General features: G+C 50.6%; 1 protein-coding gene across 3 annotated transcripts in view; it reads right to left on the bottom strand.

The window, feature by feature from the left end:
- Positions 1-2266: 2266 nt before the first annotated feature.
- LOC137165778 (Golgi integral membrane protein 4-like) overlaps positions 2267-20348 on the bottom strand; it is a 75850-nt gene continuing 57768 nt past the window's right edge. The window contains exons 11-14 of one of the 3 annotated variants that reach the window (XM_067567226.1): positions 16181-16248; positions 14011-14181; positions 10062-10146; positions 2267-2881 (exon numbers count right to left, since the gene is read on the bottom strand). In XM_067567226.1, the coding sequence (XP_067423327.1) occupies positions 2847-2881; positions 10062-10146; positions 14011-14181; positions 16181-16248 (359 nt within the window). In that variant the 3' untranslated portion in view covers positions 2267-2846. The remainder of the gene's footprint in view (positions 2882-10061; positions 10147-14010; positions 14182-16180; positions 16249-20348) is intronic. The other 2 variants (XM_067567225.1, XM_067567227.1) reach the window with 2 other exon arrangements.

Genomic DNA, 20348 nt, shown 5'->3' with positions numbered 1-20348 from the left:
TCTCACCCAAGGCTGGAAAAGGGGACGTATCCCAGTTGCTAGGGGTGTGACCGCCCACTTGCCTTGATTTCCTGACTCAAGAGAGTTATTGTAATGTGGGAAGGGGAGGGGAGCAGCTCTGTGATGTGCGGAGATATTCACGCAGCATCAGCAAACACACTAACCAGCCACCCTTGCCATTCACACGGAGAGGTCTTCCGGCCTGCAGTGAGGTTTTTGCCAAGAACAGCTTGGGGGATGTTGGGGGCGCATGTCTTCCTGTGCACTTCAGGCTGTTTGTCATTTGACTAAAAGGAATAGCAACTATTTTGACAGACAAAAAAAAATAATCAAGGAAGCGAATTTCTTAAAGCTATTGTTAAACTCAAATTCTGCTCTCACGCCTAAAGAACTGCACTGAAATAGGTGGGCGCACACAAGCTTAACTGAAGAGAAGTTAGCTCCCACCCAGGGTATAGAACTGGGCGGGATGGGGTATGATGGCCGCCATCTTGACTGACATGCTGGGGGCTGAACTGAGCACCCCCAGAGCTAAAAGCCTGAGCTGCTGCAGCCTGCGCTAGAGTCAGGGCTTCTTCGCATGTGGGCGTAACAACTCCCATCCTCTGTGGTCAGCACAGGGGGGCTCTGTCACAGGCACGCCTCAGTGGGGTGCGTGTACACTTGTGCTTTCGGAACCGGAGGAGCAAAGCGCTATCGCCGCCATCTCCAGGACGTTGTGAAGGGCAAGGACAGAACCGGGCAGGCGCCACAGATTGTTGCTCAAAAAAATAAATAATAAATCCAAGCTCAACGTCGGGCTCTCAGCGAGCAACTGCCTGGTAACAAATTCCAAAGCAGGTGCCTGGGGAGCGATTGGTCCTTAGCTCCCTGGGGACACTCTCCAGCTTGGCCTCCATCTGCTCCTTCACACCTCATTCTGAAACCCGCCTTCCTGTAATATTGCTGAGGGCCGGTAGCAATGTTAATTGAATACCTAAGTAGGGATGGTACAAGAGAGAGGGAAAGATGATTGTGCAATCACCAGAGAGGTTAGCGTGGTTTGCCATCTTCAAACTGCTGGCTATTTCCGCCTCCCCTCGACAGCCCCTTCCAACAAGGCGCAAGAGCATACAAACCAGCCAAAAATACAGACGGGGGTTTGCTGCAAAAGTACGTCCTACCCAGACCCCAAGCCAGCCACAGATGACTGTCTCTGCTCAGTAAGACTCACCGGTGTTCCTTCATCACAGCTGCTGCCTCTCACAAGCAGTTTGTAAACTGACACAGCAGATTTAGCCACGGATCCATAGGAAGAACCCAGCTACCAGTAATGTTTGGCAGCTGTTAAGTGGTAATATGGTTGCAGCCTCCACCCTTTGCAAGAGATTTATCAATGATACGTTCAAGACAGATGCTCATTCTGGTCTGGAGCCAGATGAGTGAATTCATCCTGGATGTCTATTTTAGTATAAACCCTCCCCCACGCCTCATCACCCACCCATAATCCCCCTGAGGGTCAGTCTCCCATCAAGCTGCCAGAAGTGACCCAGAAATGTACCAGGTTGAGATACGTTCCCATTGCTCCAATTTTTTAAAAGAAAAGGGCTATTTCAGTTTGCACTCTCACTGCAGTGGGTTCTGGCTGGTCAGTAGCTGATGGACCCCAAGTGTTTAAATGACCAAGATGCTCATTTTTTTCTAGCAACACCCTGCACATGCAGCAATTGGGAACAGAGCGGGGCTTTGATGGGCCCAATCCTGCAAGATGCCATGAGACTGGACCCACAGTGACTTTGTCTGCCTACAGCTGTACTCATTACCTCATCTGGGAGTGAGAACGCTTACTAGCTTCCAAGCACAGCCAGCAGCGAGCCCCTATTTAAACCAATAAAACCCATTTCCAGTGTTTGGCTCACACCCTTCATTACGCGTGCGAAAAACCCCAGCGCATTAACTTCAAGCCATTAGAACCACAAGAATAAAATTAATATTGGCCCAATGAAAAGGACCATCTCTGGAGGCTGGGTCTGACTCAAGCTGCAGATGGTCCATTCTAGCACAAAGGGGGACCTGATCCATGAGTGGGCGCTACTGCAATGCAAATAACAACTGATAACAAGAGTGGGCAGGGTAAGGTACTTGTTTTTAGTGTTAAATCCTGCAGGAAAACATTTGATTCTGTAGGGAAAGGGGGAGACGCTGGGGGGGAAGGGTAAGAAGTTTGAATCATTTTCAGGTGCGGTTTGCAGCAGGTGGCATAATCCCAGATAGCAAACAGACGATGTTTTAAAGAAGCATCATGAACCAAATGATTTATAAAGAGAGATTCCTTTGTATTAGAGATCAGTCAAGTGAGCCCAGGGCAACAGCCTGGACCAGCGCAACCAGTGGCATCTCATAGTTCTGCAAACATCTGCTTCTCCCGTACCACAAGCAGTAAAAAATGAAAAACAAAAACAAAACACTTCATCTGAAACGGGGAAGCAGGGATATCAATAAGCACCCCCAAGAGACGCAGCAGGACATGGCCATGCCGGGGGTCAAAGAGCACTTCTGCTTTCTAGACCAGCGGGCAGCGCAGCCGAGGTTGCACAGGGCACACAAACACAATGTGCATTTGGAAGCGGCCTGCTTGAGGGCTGGCCGTGCATTCCTCTGGTGCTGCCTGTCTCGCCGCCTCTGGAAGTTAATGCTGGATCCGTTTCTCTAGAGGAGATGGCTGCAAATCCAGCCCTCTGCTCCCGTAACATTCCATTCTCCTCCCAGGCGCTCTGGGCCGCTGGCATTCTCAGTAGTAATCGTCCTTCTTGCCATCAGCTCCTGGGATGCCCCCACGGTCCTTGTGCTCCTCCACCAGCTCCAGGTCATCGTGATCGTCCACCTCCCCTCCATGATCCTCCTGTTTGCAGAGAGAAGGGAGAGACGGGGAAATCAACGCGGAACAGAGAGGAATTGCTCAATACACACAATCAAGCGGTTGCCAAAATTCATGGTTTCTCCACAAATGAACACGGGTTGGGATCCAGGCGATCTGGGTTTGATTCCTAACCCTACCAGTCTTCCCCAGTGACCTTGGGCAAGTCACATACAGTCTCTGCACCTCAGTTCTCCACCTGTTAAATGAGGATGATAATCCTTCCTCCCTCTCACTCTTTGTCTTGCCTCGTGTTCAGATGTAAGCTCTCTGGGGCAAGGACTATCCCTTAAGCTTTAGGTCAGTTTAACGACATTGGTCAGGGGTGTGAAAAATCCACCCCCGTGACCGGCGTCGTTATGCCAACCTAAGTTCCAGAGTAGACAGCGCTACCGCATCTCGGGGAGGTGGATTTCCTACACTGACTAGCAAACCCCTTCCATCGGCATAGGTAGTGTCCACAGCGAAGCGCTATAGCAGTGCAACTGTGCCACTGTAGCGTTTTAAGTGGAGACAAGCTCTTACTGTGTGTATGTACAGCGCCTAGCACACAGGGGTCCTGGTCTCAGGGTATGTCTATGTGATCAAATGCTTTGGACTCTGGGGAATGCCAAGGGTGTTAATTGGCCACTTATCCGTAATTCGTAGACAATTAACACCCCTCATCCTCACAATTGTATGCACCCTGCAGGTGCAAACTGGCTGCCTAAAAGTACTCCTCTTTTTCAAAGGACTACTTAGTATTTCAGTTCCCACCAGCACAGTATAACAGATCAGATACTTTGGATTCAGGGGACAGGTGTGAATTGGCTGTTATAGATAGTTCATGGGCCAGTTAACATCCCAGGCATTCCCTGGGGTCCGATGCCTGTAGTTGGCATGTTTAAGTGCTACTGCAGTGCAAAGACACACCCCTCCAGTGGAGTAGGAATTTGTTCCCTTTGAAGGGTGCAATACACTCTAAACGTTTCATAACACACACCCCCACCACAGGGTCCTCTCTCTGTGCTAGGCACAAGTATGTGAATTTGCTGGTCGGTCTCCTTTCGATGCCACACTCTGGCCTGGTTGGTTCATGTCCGTGCCCTCGCTGGCTACACACCCTGAACCACTACAGCTTGCAAGCAAAGGAGGAGAGGGGTGGTGGATTTGACTAAGAGGCAACTGGCTCGTGCTGTACGCCTCAGAGAGCTGGAGTCAGGATTCAGCACAAGCAAACCGGACATTCCCAGGGCCTCACATTGCTCCCGATCTGAGCAACCTTCGGGCTGGCCCCCTCTCCACAGGTGGAACCTTTCCTGGCACCTTAGGGCCCTGATGTGCACCTCTATTAGAGCTATAGGCCTGTTAGAGCATCACTCTCTCACCTGCTGCTCTCCTAGCCTGCAGGCTACTCCTTGGTGGTGCTCACACGGAGCCAGGCAACTGCTTGTTACGCTGGTGGTCCTGCACGGACCGGAACCGAACAGGCATGGGAGAGACAGGCACAGCCTGGGTCCCGGCTGAGTAAGACACTGCATCTGATACTGAGGTAGCAGTTAAAAGCTTTTTGCTGAACTCTGAGGCTCCTTGCTTCTTTGACAGCACCATGGGCAGCACCCCTCCGCCTCCACCCCACACACACAGGGACAAGCAAGATGGGTTTCCTTCCCCTGGAAGGCTTCTGATCTGCTTTGGGACATGGGGGAGGCCGCTCCAAGGTGGATTTTTATTGCCAATGGCACTGGCCAGCAGCTTGGTCTTGCTTTGCCTGTTTTCTCTCTCCTGGTTGGTTTCTAGAAGACCAGCTGCTGTCGTCTGTACCCTACCCCGTTCAGTTTCACTGGATCGGCCCGGCCTAGGGCTTTGCTCTCTCACCCAGGTTCCAACAAGCAAATCTAGCTGTTAAAATAGCAGAAAAGTCAAGACGTGCCTCCAGGCCTCTCTCAAATCTAAGAGCCCTGCCCGCACAGGCCAGGCGGCCTGGGGCCCGCTCGAATCAGGTACAAAGCTCAGCTCAGTCTTAAGGGCTGACTCCTACCCTCAGGCCAACATCTTAACAGACAGTGTCTTGGGGACTCTGCCCCCCACCATTGCCTCCCATCCACCATCACATAACATCCCTATGGCAATTACAGCGCTTACATGGAAAAGTAACGTTCAGATGTATTTTAGCACACTGTAATGCAATTCAGTGGCTGGAATCAAAGAGGAGGAGCCACTGCCTGCGTCCTGAGACCAGGCAGCTCCCCAATGACCCCCAGCCAGTGCTCCATGGACCGGATGGTTTGGGAAGTGATGCTTTAGAGTGAACACCAGGGCTCCATCCCCAGCAAACATGGAGCTGGCGCTCTCTGCAGAACTGCCATGGTACTGCAGGAACACTGCAGTGCCGAATACAGAGACTGCGACAGCTACAACTAACTACACCGGGAGTACGTCCCTGAGGACGGCGACTGAATAGCCTGATTTTTTTTAGAGGCAGGAGCGGAGTCCTTGTAGGAATCCACATGACCCCACTGGAGAGGCAGGTTATGTCACACCACGCAGACCCATAGGAAAAGCTTTCTAAGCCGTGCAGTCAATTACAAAGAGCAAGGGATGGGGGGAGGAGAAATTAGGTCACTAACACGTGGCGTCCGGGCATGCCCCTTCCTTTGCCAGCAACCATGCTTCCCGCAGGGAGAAACAGCACAGCTCATGTCCTACATTTTGCAGGGCTGCTGCCTTCCTCCCCTGAAACTTCAGGCTGAGCCCACAGCTTTAAAAAGATGTTACCACCAACCCATCAACAAACGAATGCCATGCACGTGATCTCTGACATACACAGAAACGGCTTAATGCCCCCATAGGAGACAGCGTCCTCGCAGGTAACCAGGTCATTTGAAACGAGGAAATAGCCCACCCACTGCAGCTGGCAAGAGGGGCCTAGTGTTCAGGGTGCTGGACTAGGAGTCAGCAGACCTGGGTTCTATTCCTGGCTCTGCCACTGGCCTGCTGAGTGACCTGTCGCCGCTCCGTGTCTCAGCTGCCCCATCTGTAAAATGGGAATAACGACCCCTCATTTGTAGAGTGCTTTGAGATCTATGGATGAAAAGAGCTTGGCATTACTGTTATTATTCACTCTTACGGGACGTGAGGGAACATTTGATGGGCTCAATGGCAATGGCGGGATAAAGGCTCCCCTCCAAGCCAGTCACAGGGCCAGGCTCCCTGAGCGATGGGGTAAGGGCTGACCTTGCGGTACACACGGTGCTAGGAACGAGGAGTCTCAAGCTTTTACAGGTTGTGCTGCGGGGATCTAGCGGTCAGCTGCAGGCCCCAAAGAGCTGTTTATTCAGCGGGTGCTTCAGGCCATCCCTGGGAGAGCTCTTAAGTAAAAACAATAGTAAGTGGACACCATCAGCCAAAGGGCAGCGATGAAAGTGAGGCAGGAAACGGGGAGCAGGACGTGGCATCAGTCCAGATAGTTAATTGAAAGGTCCCCTATGCAGAGCCAGGGAGAGAAGGGGACGCCTCATTGGTTCAGCTGACGTTAAGGGGAACAGCATTGCCAAGCCCCAACCTTCAAAAACCAAGACGCGGGGCTGCCAAAATCATGAGGCTGGCTTAAAAATCATGAGATTTAAAATAATAATAAGAAGTGTGGGGTCTTTTTCTTTGCCTTTTGAGCATTTCGGGTTCCCATTTTTCAGCTTCTCTCCTCTCACCATGGTTATTAACTCCATGACAGAGGATGCACTGCAGAGCTGGGGTCAGTGCTCCACCATGCTCCACCGTCCGACTGGCAGATTCTGGGGGACTGACCCAGTATCCATGGAAGTCAAGGGAGTCGTTTCCCTGATTTCCGTGTGACTGTGCTCAGACTAAGCTACGGCCTGACCTGCGGAACGGCCCAGCACCCGCAGCTCCCACTGAGGTTAATCGGAGTCATAGGCAACCAGTGCCTCTGAAAATCTGGCCTCTTTCTGCCACTACAGAAGGTCATTCATTTCCATAAACATGGGCCAGGAAATCTCAGAAGCAGTGCCTGTTAGGACACGTCCAGTTTCCATAGAAGGCTGGTTCTCAGGCGCAGCATGGGGCAGGGGAGGAGAGGGAGGCATTATCTAGAAGCTATGTTCATTAAGCCCCATGCAAGTCATCATCCTCATCCACTGCACATTTGCACCTCAGAATTAGAGATTCTTCTTTTCATGGCTCTGAAGTGGAAATTACGTTTAAGTGTTACAATCAGATGACAATAAAAATTCAAGAAGGCACCACAGGTGGCACTAAAGGGCATCTCCCGGTCTCTTTGCAATCAAAGCCCTCAGGGAGGCCGTGTCCCAGGCAAAATTAGCTTGCCAGCTGCTGTGAATTAGATACTGAATTCGTTTGGGGGAAGGAAACTTAGATTTTGGTAAAACAGCTCTCCATCCACATACACACACGACTCCCAGTTTGAATGGAAAATCATTCCCTCAGTCTTGTCTCTTTTTAAGTTAAATGGAAATGGTGCAATTGAAAGCCCTGCCAGCATGACTGCAACAATAAGGTTATTCTAGTATCTAGTGCGTTATGCCAGGCAGTGACTCAATATGGCTACAAGGAGAAATGAAGCTGACATGTCTGCATTCACTGCCTAAGCTAAGGGCAGTCCAAATAAACAACAATAAAATAAAGCGCTCTATAGCGTTGACAATTTCGGACAATGCCCCAGCTCCTGGAGTCCTGTGAACAGGTGTGAACCTCAGCTTTAACTAAAAAAAACCAAAACAGTTTCTAGCCCTCCTGGCTGCAGAGAAAAGTTTGAAAATGTGACCCTCCTAAAAGCTCCAAAAGCAGAAGACAAATATTATTATTTACTATATGTGTTACCATAACAAGAACCACCAAAAACTGTTGTTTTAAAAAGTTTCTAGCATAAAAGTCATCTCTCATTATTCTATTCCTGGCTCTACCACTGGGCTATAGTAGGCAACCCTGGACAAGTCAATTCCCCTCCCAGTGCCTCAGTTTCCCCATCTGTAAAATGAAGATAATGATACTGACCACCTTTGTAAAGTGCTTTGCGTTCTATAAAAGCCAGGTTGTGGTGGTGGTATTTCCTGAGGCCTGACTCATGATTTTTTTTGAATGGTTTGGATTGGCAACATGGAAGCTAACAGCACAAGTGGATGAATGTCAATGTGATTCTTCAAATTCCTCAGTCTGAATATCCCAATGTGTCAATAGAAAGACAGGGGAGGAAGTGAGTTGAATGAAATGAGTAAAAACAAACAACCCCGAAATTACAGAGACATGCACAAGAGAGATGATGTAGCCCAGTGATAGAAATGATATAAACTAATCAGAGACCAGCCAGTGTTTAAATTGGGAGGAGAGAGGAAGAGGGGCAGCAAAAGGTTGCAGACCTGGCCAAAAAAAACAACCCAAAAACCAATTTGAAGTCAGTTAGGTTGCTGATGGGTGAACTTTAATCTTTGTCTTCTCTTGCTTCTCCCAGACTATGACAGGCACCGCCACTATTTTTAGACCAGGTTAAGTCCTGAAAACACGCCATAAAACCCTTGGCTTAAATTATCCAGCAGTAAGTAATGACAGACTGCCTAACTTCAGACACCTTAGAGAGTCCTGATTTACACAGGGCGGGTGCTCAGCACAGCTTGAAAATCAGGGTGGCCCCTCTTTTCAAGTTGGGTACCCACGACCACAAGTCACGTCAGAAAATGCAGGCCCTTATTTCACAGATAAGGAAGAGAGACTGCACCGGTTGTTCAGTGGATACCTTAGAAACCTGCCGCTTTGTTTTGTTCACACAAGTTAACAATGTGCTTACGCCCCCCTTGACTTGTGGATGTGCTTGTGTGCTTTGCTGAATTAGGGCCTCCATGATCCAAGGCATGAAATCCAATCACCCACGTAGCTCAGCTTGCATAGCAACAAGCCGTTTTAACCAGTGATCACACATTTATATCAACAATGTAAAAGCTTCCCCCTCGATGTCAGCATCCCTAGAAGAAGCCTGGAGAATGGGACTGGATGAGGAAGAGTTAACATGAAGTAGCTGAAGATAGGTAATTTCTCTGCTTTGAAAGCAGGCAGAAGCCCAAAGGGGACAGTTTCTGTTGGAGGCACTTATCTTTTGTCTATTATTAATAACCCAGAATAAATGGAGACGCTCTTTCTGGCGTGCCACGGCAAAATGCAAAAGGCAGAGATGCAGCTAGAAGGAGAGTGTCCCCCCCTGCTCCCAAAGTAGACCATTTAAAACAAAATAGGGGTCTCAGCCATGCTCAGTGATGCACTAGGGGCTGGGATTCAGCTTGTTCTGGAGGTCAAACAATCAGGGAAAGAGGGGAGCTGACCATGGCAGAGCTCTAGTTTCTGATTAACAATCTCCCCTCACCCCCATTGGGCTCCCTGAGGGCGGGTGCTGAACCTGAGGGCAGAGCTCTTAGCAGAGTGGGGGCCTTGGTCTTATCAGGATGAGAAAGCCAGGCTGCTTTGGGAAGTGTGGGGGGGCCGCCTTGTATAGCCTCAGTGCTTTGGAACGACGTGTGTCTATCATCACTGACTGGGGCGGGGATGAGGCTTAGAACAATTAAAAGCCTTATTTGTCCTATTTATTACTGCACAGGTGCTGAGCACCAGCTACTCTAACTGGTGAGAAGGAGAGCTCAGGGGGTGCTGAGCAGCTGGGAAAAGAAGGCCCCGTGTGCGCAACATGCTAATACCTGAGGGCCCCCCATGGGAACAGGGGCCCGCTCTGCTAGGTGCTGCACAACCACATAGGATGATAAGGCCACCTAGCTCCTACACAGCGCTTTTCATCAGCAGACCTCAAAGCACTTTACAAACGAGGTCAGTATCGTTATGCTCACTTTATACATGGAGAAACTGAGGCGCAGAGAGGGGAGGTGACTTGCCCAAGGTCACCTGGCAGGCCAGTGGCAGGGCCAGCAAAAGAACCCAGGTTTTCTGATTCTCAGTCCAGTGCTCTGGCCAGTAGGTTGCGAAATGGCCCCCGTTCCTGCCCTGAAGAGCTTACAAGGCAGCCTATTCCTAGGGGTGTAGAGGATTTCCCCTAATAGCTGCTGTCAGCATCCCAGTGCACAGATCTGCCCAGCAGCTGCACCAGGCTCAGCTCCTGGTCTCAAAATACACCCACAACCACACTATAGAACAGGAAAGGAAGAGGAACCTCGGTCTCGTACAATTTCTTGCTCCTGATCTTCTTGGTAGTCATCCAATGGCTCTTCTCTGGCCTTGTCTGGCCCAGCGGCACCCTGGAAACACAGAAGGGTAGCATTGGTAGGTCAGTCTGCTTTAAACACTCCCCCAACCCCAATCCTCACAGCATGGCAAAGCAGCTTTGGAGAACCAGACTTTCATGCATTACAGCCCCAGGTCTGAAGGATGCTGAATTGAGACCCTGGAAGATCAGAGGTGACCCCATATTTGTTGGGTGCCTACTCCCAATCAATGCCTCTGTCCCCTTTATTCTCCAGGCAGCCAGGGGAGTGGACGGAAACAGCCAAGTCACTTCCCGGCTGCCTCATGCCTTCGTGTCTGCCTGATAGGAGGCTGTGCTGGGGAGCGCCCTCACGGTAGGGATCAGCAGGGTGTCAGAGCTCTGCATGAAGCCCTGGGTATGCAGCGGCCACTCTGGGTCAAGCAGTCCCTACAGACAGTGGGGAAGCATCTGTTACGGAGAGCGAACAAGCCAGTTGGCAGAGCTGGGCAGCAATCATGCGCTTACATCCCTAGCGCCACGGCAGTACCAGACTCCAAAGCCTTCTGGATTCCAGGGGGCTGTGGGGAGAACAGTGTCAAGAGCTCCCTCCCCGAACCGCAGCTGCCCAAGTCACATTAGCAAGGCACAGCCAAGCGCAGACCTTCCAGCCGGGAGCCGACAACGAAGCAAAACGGTCCTTCCCCCAGCAGAGACCATTCGTTTTGTTGGCTGCCCGTTGAAGTGAGAGATGGCAGCTGTTTGGGAGGCAGCCGGAGACAGCAAATAGCCATTCATTCAGCCATCCTAGTGCACAGAGACAGCGCGCCCAGGGGAGCCCCGGGGCCAAGCCGCTCGCACCGAGGAGGTCTCCGAAGAGAAGAGAGGAGCGCAAGGGGGAGCAGAGATTGACTGCTCTCTCCACTCATGTACAGGGCCACAGCCGCAGCTGGGATCAATCAGTGCAGCTTCTCTGGCTCCAGCTAAGCTCTGGTGATTGGCACCAGCTGAGGAGCTGGCCTGTGGCTGCTGTCTGTTTGCAGGCTGGCAGCGAGGAAGCCAAGGGCTGCTGCAGGGCACCATGGCCGTGACTGTTACAACAGGGTATGGGCATAAGGTCCATGTCTCTTGGGAATGATCCAACGCCTTTAACCCCCTCTCAGCAGTGATGGCCAAGGGCTCTCAGCTCGCTTGGGAATTGTCATATTCCCTGGAGTCTCAGGTTCAAAACCTGGCTGGCTCTGTTCGGCGGTTTGTCATTCGGAGAGGCTGGAAGGCAGCATGGACCAACGGGCTGGGCACAGCTGGAGCTTAGGACATGCAAGTCCTATGCCCAGCTCATCACTGCGTCAGAGATTAGCACTCGTGGCACTGGCTAAAGAAAGCACCAGGGCTGGTAACGGGCAAGGGCGGTCTGCACGGCCTGGCTCAACCCACGGCACCTGCCCAGCTGCAGAGTTGGAGACGAACAGAGCGGGATCTGACCGGGATTTTCTTGGAGCCTCTTGCTGGTGAGCATGAAATATTAATGCTTTCCATAATTTATACCTCATGGAGAGACGGAGCCAGGGACTCAGACAAGCTGATGCAGCTTCTGATTTACAGAGGCTTTTGTCAAAGCAGCGGCTGAGCAGCACGGCCGCTTTCACCCGACAGGCTGAGCCACGAGCAGGCCATCTGCTCCTGCCCAGAGCTGCTCTGATGCATGCCACCCTCCGCATCCCACAAATGGCAACCAAACCGGCCACCCTTTCAAATACCCTCCCCATGGGGCCTGCCAAAGAGTTAATCACAGCCTACCAGAGCCATGCCCAAGTCAGAAAAGCAAGCCAGCAGAACGGAGGGCAGGCATTGAACTAAGGTCTGTATTGTTCAAAGAGTGGAAAGGAGCAGAATGAGCAGGGAGAGAGAAAGGGAAACAAACAAGGTAGGAAGGGGAGGTGGGGGGAAACCCCACAGGAGGAGTGTTTTGTCTTCTGGTTAGTTCTGTCCTCTCTAAGGGCTGTTGACGTCATCCTTCCTTGTCAGCCATCTGATTGTCCATGCCCTGTCTATTCCTAGTGTTTAGACAGCTCTGGCTGCTGCAGTATCTTGATGCTACAGCATAGATTGTGACAAACCCATGACGACAGCCCTTTGGAACGTAACTGTGACAGCAGGGATAGAACTTCCTCAAAAGGCCCCTCCCACTCGGGCTACAGAAGAATCCCTGTTTCTCATGAGCAATATAGCACTTATGACACACAGTTGCACTGTTCCGATTCCATCCAGTAGAAGGCAGTTTTACCAGTAACCGATCAAGCTGATTTAAGGAGTTTCAATTTTCCTTGCAAAGGAGTGCTAAGTTTGCATAAGTTCTCATTGCCAGAGCTCTCAGGCCTTTCCCCACAAGGTACCTATGCTCTGTGCATACAGTGTAAGCAGATTGGCCGAGGCAAAGACAAATATTTAAGGTACAAACTCTTTTTGCACGAAGGGGCTGGAGTGTTTTATTCAGCAGATGAAATGCTGCCGTGGTGGGATCTTTGCTTCAAATGTCTATTCCGTTGCTTTGGAGTGTTTTTAGACTTGCTACCAATCATTGTTTTAGAGCCTGACAGATAAAATGCTGCTTTTAAAAACAAGTGACACAGAGAATACTTAGCAACTTGTCAAAACAAGCTAATATTTCCCTGCCACAGAGTCTCACTCCAGACAGCAAGAAGCGCTTTACAAAACAAATGGCTCCCTCTGAAAGTGATCGTCTCCTTGGAGGAGGCAAGATTCTCCCTCACCCAGCATAATTGCCACCAGACCATCACAGCCACGGCTACATCCCAGAAACATAGGAATCGCCAGGCTAGGTCAGGCAAGGTCCATCTAGTTTAGTGTCCGGTCGGACAGTGGCTAGAACCAGCTGCTTCAGAGGAAGGTGCCAGAATCCCAAATAGGCAGATGGAGGATAATCTGCCCCTCACATTACATCTCATCCTGGATTCTCATCGCTCAAGGTTGGCTTAAAGCCCCAAAGCAATATCTCCATAATTTTGGTTGTCCTTATGACAAGCCAGGATCTTCCAGCTATCAATTTCCCATCCCTCTGAGAGACTCGTTCAGTTCGTGGCCTTAACTTTCTGTGGCAAAGAGCGCCACAGTTTAATCACATGGTCTGCGAAAAAGGATCTCCTTTGATCGGTTTTGCGTTGGACGTCTCCTTGCTCTTGTGTTGTGAGACCGAGAGGAGAGAAGTTTCTGAGTCACCTTCTCTAGGCCACGCATCAGCTCAGAAGCAGGCGTAACGAGGGCCACTGCGCCCTTAAGGCTGTGTAAGCTGTGGCCTCGGGCTCTCTAACGCTATAGAGATGCCATGCGATATGCCAGGATTCCCCGTTTTCAGTCCTCCTGCAGTTACACCTATCGCCAGGAGTGGCAAGTGGACAGAGTAGGAACAACACAGTCCACCTGGCACCCAGATGTCTGCCCCCTTCTCTTTACCCCCTTCCCAGCTCCCAAACTGGCACTGGAATGGGCTGAAGAGGAAGTAGGACATGTTGCTTAATAGCTGGGCAGAGAAGAGGTGCTGTGAGGTGCTGCCATGCCAGCTGCGGATCAAGCAGAGGGAGAATGGAGGGCAGCTTGCCAGTGGCTCCTGGAAGCCAAAAGAAAATTGGTCATGACCCAGCTGGGACTCCAGAGCCATAAGCTGCCCAGAATCAGGAGCAAGAGATGCTGGAGGAAGGGTTCTCTCACTGCCAGCCCATCACAACATGCCTGTGAGTGGCTTCCAACCATACAGCATAGGGCTTTGGGGGTGAACATTTTCTTGGGGGGGGAAGAGGGGCGTGCATTCTCTCCCTCCTCCCATTTGTAGGACCAAGAACCCTCTTCCTCACCCCCAACACACACCCCCTGAAGACATGGTTTCCCCATCACGAGTTACCTTCAGTGGCTTCTCCTTTGTCTCTTCTTTCACTAGCACGCCGGGTTCCTTGTCTTTGTCTGATCGCACCACCTTCTCTTCAAAGTCCGGCCTCTCCAGCTCAGCCTCCTCAAACTCATCTTCCCCTTGGTTATTGGGGTCCTGAGCAGGGTCTGCAGCATCATCAGGCATCTGGGCAAGAGAAGCCTCGTGTGAGCATCGAGCAGGTCACACTCGTGGTGGCCAGAACGAGCTGGCTTTCTCCAGCAATTGAGCCCAGGCCAATGAGTGGGAGAAGCTACAGCTGGGGATACCAGCATCCAGGAAGGAGGGTTCCCCACCTCGCTGCAGCAGTCCTCTGAGGTTTCCTTTGCTCACTAGTATTCTGCCCCCCTCACCCACGCTCCACCCCGCTGAAATCCCATGGCACTGAGTGTGTCCATCCTGAGTGGGGGGGTCTCTCTATTGGTCCAGCTACGTTGGTAAACGAAGAAACACCCAGCAGAAGTTAAGTCTTAATGAAGTTCTTAGGAAGTCATTGCCTGGAGTTTTTAGGAACCGAAGGAAGGAAACAACCTCACGTCAGAAAGTTGGTTTGCCCAGCTGCAACAAAACCGCTCCATTGACAATAGGCATGATGACCCTAAATCAACCCCCGGAAAGGAGGAAGCTGCATTCTCTGTTTATCAGCCCGACCTCAGAAGAAAAAGCTGCCTTAAGCCAAAACAAATCTGCATTCTGACACGACACTCTATAAGTTGTTATGCTTGCAATGCTTTCAGATTAAAAGCTCCGTTTTTCTTGGCACAGATGTTCTCAGGAGGCACATCAAACCCTGGGCTCCAGCAGAGAGGGACAGCTCTGGGCTGTGGGAGATGCAAGACTTCTGCCTTGTAGCAGATCAGGTAGAAACATGCCCTGTCACTAAAATAAAAGAACAGACCAGCGAGGAAACGCTGTCATCTCCTGTGCTTAATATTTGCCGTCATTTTGTCCTGACATTCTCCTCTGTAGGTCACCTGGGAAGAGTTGGTTTCCCCTAGTGAAGCTGGATCCATGTTGACTCCTATCTGGGGGTGAATTACCAGCGGGCATCCTCATAGAAAACGTCTCGATGTCCTCCTTTCTAGGGAGGGCAGAGAAAGGTGAAAGCCTGTGCAGGAATCAAGGTCATGGATAAAGCTGTGATATCCCCAAGGACCTGCAGGCACCATGATGGGCAGAAGAAAGCCAAACAAGCTGGAGGTCCAAGGCCCAGCCAGAGCCATGGAGGCCAGGGAGGGATGCTATAGAAATGTGTAGGGAAAGATCACTTCTCTCTGAAGTTACCTCCTCTTTCTCTACTTTACTTCTCTACTTGAGCCTCCCTAAGCCAAGAGAAGGCAGCTAAATGGAGCTGCAGCTTTCCGGATGGACATTGATTACCAAACTAACAACACTTGGCACTTACATAGCACTTCTCACCTTCAAAGCATTTACAAACCATCAGCTAATTAGCTAAGCTAGCCCATACTGTCCTCATAAACACTAGTCAGTGCATTGCTTCCCCCATCGCTTGTCTGATAAAATCATATGCCAATGTATTTTCCTCCTGCTATCTGACCAGTTTTACAGATAGTTGAAACAACCTCCTTCCACAGTGGTTCTCTGTCTCTTTCCATACCACAACCGCCCTTTCTATAACTAGAATCAACTCCTCAGGATCCTTCCCGCATCCAAGAAGCTGAGATCAAACTGGGACCTATTTAGCCATATAAGAAGAGTAGGGTGCTTAGGACCCCCTGAAACACCAGGTTTGTGACCCCCAAGGTGAGAGGTTCTGCAACTGATTATATACCACGTCATCAAACAGTAAATAAATTTCCCCTCTGCCATCCACACACACACATGCTCTATTTGACCAGCTGTGTTCCTCCTAACACCCATCAGAGAGAGGTAATGATGTGTTTTTAAGATGGGAAAAATTGAGGCATAGATGTGACCTGTCTAAGTACTTCCTTGTTAGCACTTGAATGGATGCTATGAAAAACCCCTACTATTCTTCATTCAGACAAAACCTTCTTGGGAGGAGGGGTGAGAAAGACCCTGGGAATTACATGCTACATACAATCCATGAAAAGTTTCTGCTTTAAACAGAAGACATTGGCTTCCCATCAGACCCAAGCAATGACACCGTGGAGACGTCTCTTACCATCGGCTCCTGGAGAACCGTCTCTTTTCGAGCATGCATGTTCTCTTCTCTTTCAATCATCCCAGCATCTGTAAGAAAAATGAAATGAGTAAATCCATCTGGCCAAAAGCTTCAATCAAGGGAGTAGCAAAACCCACAGGGCACTGATAATGTGACTGTTTGGCGCCATGGAAAGTTCTCTCTCGCCTAGAGAAAGCGAGCGAACTGATCACTCATGCCTATCTGGGAAAGAAACTGATTTGGGGTGTGAGGAAGCATCACTGGAACTGGAGAGCGGTGTGATTAACATGCCATAAAACAGATACAGAGTGGAAGCTGAGCCAGTCGTGTCTCTCTGAATCTGCAGCCAGCCTGACACAATAGCGTGGATGGGTGTGAACTGCTTCTTGTTCATGGTAACAGGTTAATCCTGGTGCCTAATGATGGTACTTTAAAGGGTCAACACTGACTGTTTCATTGCTCACTTCAGTAAGCATCAAGCTAACATGCTTATTTGCCACTGCTGGATGCAAGGTCAGCTGTCGAGTAGCTGGTTGCTGTCAAGGGCTACGGAGAAATGAGCAATTCAGTTCCCCGCCTCCGTGATCTGAAGCCACCTTTGCCCCAGCCTAGCAGCAGATGCACTTTCGCTGCCTCCTCAGTGCCAAAATCCAAAGCCACCTCCCACATCTCTGTGGGATCCAGAAACCCCCACTACACAGAGCCTTCTACACAGCTGCCGAAACCTCCCCTGGCAACGTCTAGGGTGCAGGTGTGGGCTGGAGACACAAAAACCTCTGACTCTATTGACAACTGACAATATGGGGAAAAGCGGAACAGACATTTAATATCAAACCCAAACGCACCCTCCCGGGGACACTGCACAGCCCAGCCTGGAATCGCGGCGGGGGGAGATGGATGCACCGTTTCAGGGCCCAAGCGGCAAGCTTTAAGTCTCGGGTGCTGAGCAGGACAGCGGGCCTTCACTCATCTTTCCCCCCCGTGTCAAGTTTGCAAGAAAAACAAAACAACATATCAGCTTCTGGGGAGGGCAAGGGATTTGTAAGGCTGCCTTTTTTGGAGGCTTAATTATCCCTGATGTGCCAATTACATCCATCTGCTTCCTGTTCGGTGGCAAGATAGCTGGAGTCAGACCGCAGGCGACTGGCTTACTCAGGTACCGGATGCTCAGTCACTAATCTGTATTTTCAGGAAACATTCTCTCTCCCTCCCCCGGGCTGCTGCAGAGGCTGGGTGGTATCCATGGAAACAACCCAGTTGTGCAGCCAGTCACAGCACCGCTCCCGGCCCGACGGTGCCACGGCGGGTTACAGGTCGGTGCCAGGTCCCCCTTCGTCGGCGGGTGGCGGTTGAAAATGAAAGGCTGGCGCCCCGCATGGGATGGTAGCAGGAGAGGAGAGGGGAGCCCCCTAGTGCAGCAGTGCGGGGGGAGCAAGGTTGTTCCTTAGGTCGATTTCTCCCATTGTACATTTTGGAGGGAGCTGGACCCTGCCCATGCCTTTGTTTTGACCAGAGGGAGGCTCGAACCCCACCCAGTCGGGATCTGGGGCCGAGCTGCAGGGTCCGGTTGTGCTGGCTCCAATGGTCACGCTGACCGATGCAGTGGCAAGCCCAGCAGGGCCCTCTTTGCAGGCTGAGATGGGTGATGCAAAGCAGCCTGCAGCGTCAGGCTGCCCCTCTTTGGCCTGGGGTGTGATCTACAAGGCAAGTGTCCCGCCAGAGACAGATCCAGCAGCAATCGGTAGTGCTCTGAGGGAACGCTTCACCACCCCGACTGGCAGGGGCTGGGAGAACCGAGGAGGCAGTGTCCGGGTCCCCTGAGGGTTTGGGTGCACAAAGAAAAAGAGGGGCAGCCCGTCGGGGTCAGCAATGACCTCTCGGCCAGTTAGAAGCAGAGTTTATGGGCTGTGGAGACCGTCCCAAGGAGAATAATGGTGACGGGGGGTGGAAAGCAGGGCGCGCGGGACGGAACGCCAGGGTGCTAAGAGAATACGGAGCTGCATTTCCAGGATGGCCCCTCCATTCAGAAATGCTCCTCCGATTAAGCAGCTTCATTCTCTGTAGTCTCTAATCCCGTGGCGCGGAGATAGCTCTCCCTCCGGGCTCGTAGTCCAAGTCTGGCTGCATTAGACCCGGGGCCTTTCAGGCCTGGGTGTGGTTCTAATCGCAAAAACAAGCGACAGAAAAGAAGTATTCCTGCCCAACACGCTTCTCGGGACTCCTGGAGCGGAGGGGGAGGTTGCGGGGAAAGAGAGCTGAGAACTAGTCGGCAATTTTGAGAGAGCATCATTTTTATCCTTCTCCTAACAATCCTTGACAAGAGCGGCCTTAGCGAAGGCCAGGGGCGGGGGAAATGCAGGTGCTTGGGGCCGCGTTTCTGTGGTGTCATCATCATTAGCCAAGTTTTCCCTCTTGAAACATTAAATAAGAAAAGAAGAACCCAAGAGGCAAGAGGGCCCCCAATTAGATAGTTTCATGGCCTGGGCGGTAAAGTTGCTCCCTAAGGCATTAATCCCAATTAAGACATGGAGGTCAAGTCCTGCTGGTCCCCACATTCCCCCTGCCTCCCTGTGAGCCTATTTCCTTCAAAGAGAAATTTGCTTTGATGTAAGGCAATTAGTTTGATTCTTCTGTGGGGGACTTGTTGAAAGCAGGTCATTTAAAGATGAAATACCAGCTGGTGGCCTCTATGGAAAAGGACAAGGCATCTGGGCTTTGAAACAAAAACATGGCTCCTCCTTTCTCTCATATATCCCGCTCCCCTCTTTGTCCCAATTGACTGGACCTGATCAGCATACTATCTGACTGTCCTATATTTGGGGGGGTTCTTCTGGACTGGAAGGGCACTGACCCAATGATCTAGGCCTTTCCTCCCTATTTCTGTTATGGCATTATTATTATCTAAGGCTCTGTTAAAGTCATACCCACCTGCATCTCCACCCCTCAGCACCGCTATTCCAATCCCAGCCTTCCCCTGAGCACAGAACGGCATCTGTGCCAACATCCACCACCAAGACATTATGCTGAGACCACCAGACACATTTTTGCTTGTGATCTTAGCCAGGATTTGAACACAGGTCCCCACACGCTGAGGATAGAACCCAGGCATCCTGACTACCAAACGTCCTGCCCTATCGACCAGCCAAGCTGTCTAAGGTCTCAAGGAATATTGCATTCAGAATCACAATGCAGTGACACTTAGATATACGTCACTGACCAAAAGCAACAGAGGCTTTGTTAGCTCGGCTCACTCTAGTAACCCCATGTGGTTGCATTGGTCAAATCTGCATTCTTACTGTAATTAACACTGTTAGCCCTTTAGACCTGAACAGTTAACCAATATTTGAGGTCTTGCGGATTGTTTCAGTTGGGGCAGAAATTGATGATGGAGTTGGATATTTCTTCGATGCAATCCTGTTTATTTACAAAGAATGTGCATAAAGTCCTGTTTCCCTGAACACATTAGGAATCAAAAAGCAGGAAGACAGTTTCTCTGTTTACAGTTCCAAGTCCTTTTCCAGACAGCACTCTGCCCAAAAGCTCTCACTTTGGTTTAGTTTTGTTTTAAGGTCACACTACAAGTGTTCCTTTGGCTGTCCCTGTGGATTCCTTCTTGCCTTCACTGAGGTGTTTCTGCTGTTTCTCTCCTGCACACAGATGCACTGCTACCCTCATATTTAAATCCCTCATCCCTGCATTTGTTATCAGCTCACAGGAAACTCCTTGGACAGCATGGCCCACCCACTGAAAGCAGTCTAGTCCTTGGGCAGTTGTCTTCTATAGTTTCAGCTCTCCCTAAACAAAGGTGCATTTCACTGTTCCCTCAATTCCCCTCTTTGGATGATTGAAACTATCCAGTGTATAGCAATGGGCTGGTGTGATTGTCCCACCCTCAGCTTAACAATATTTATAAATTGTGCCTAAGAAGTGAAGCAGAGATAAAGGCTCTTCCCTCGCAAACCTCAGCTGGTGAATTATTCATGAATCTGTTTCCTGGCCTGATGATGAACTTTCACACCCGAGTCAAATGCTTCTCTCGCCTCCCCTTTTTAATGGCTTCCCTTGAAAATACATTATTAGATGGCTGAGCCAGTCTGGGGAGTCTGAATGCAGTTTGATAAGCAGAGGGGACAATTCTAACATGGGCCAAATGGCTCGAGGGCTGGTC

This window comes from Emydura macquarii, unplaced genomic scaffold (assembly GCF_026122565.2).
Source record: "Emydura macquarii macquarii isolate MOO-44397 ecotype Brisbane River unplaced genomic scaffold, CSIRO-AGI_Emac_v2 contig_2768, whole genome shotgun sequence".
In the NCBI taxonomy this organism is placed as follows: Eukaryota; Metazoa; Chordata; order Testudines; family Chelidae; genus Emydura; species Emydura macquarii.
Note: the sequence above shows the minus strand (reverse complement) of the source record. Positions and strands in the feature narration are given on the sequence as shown.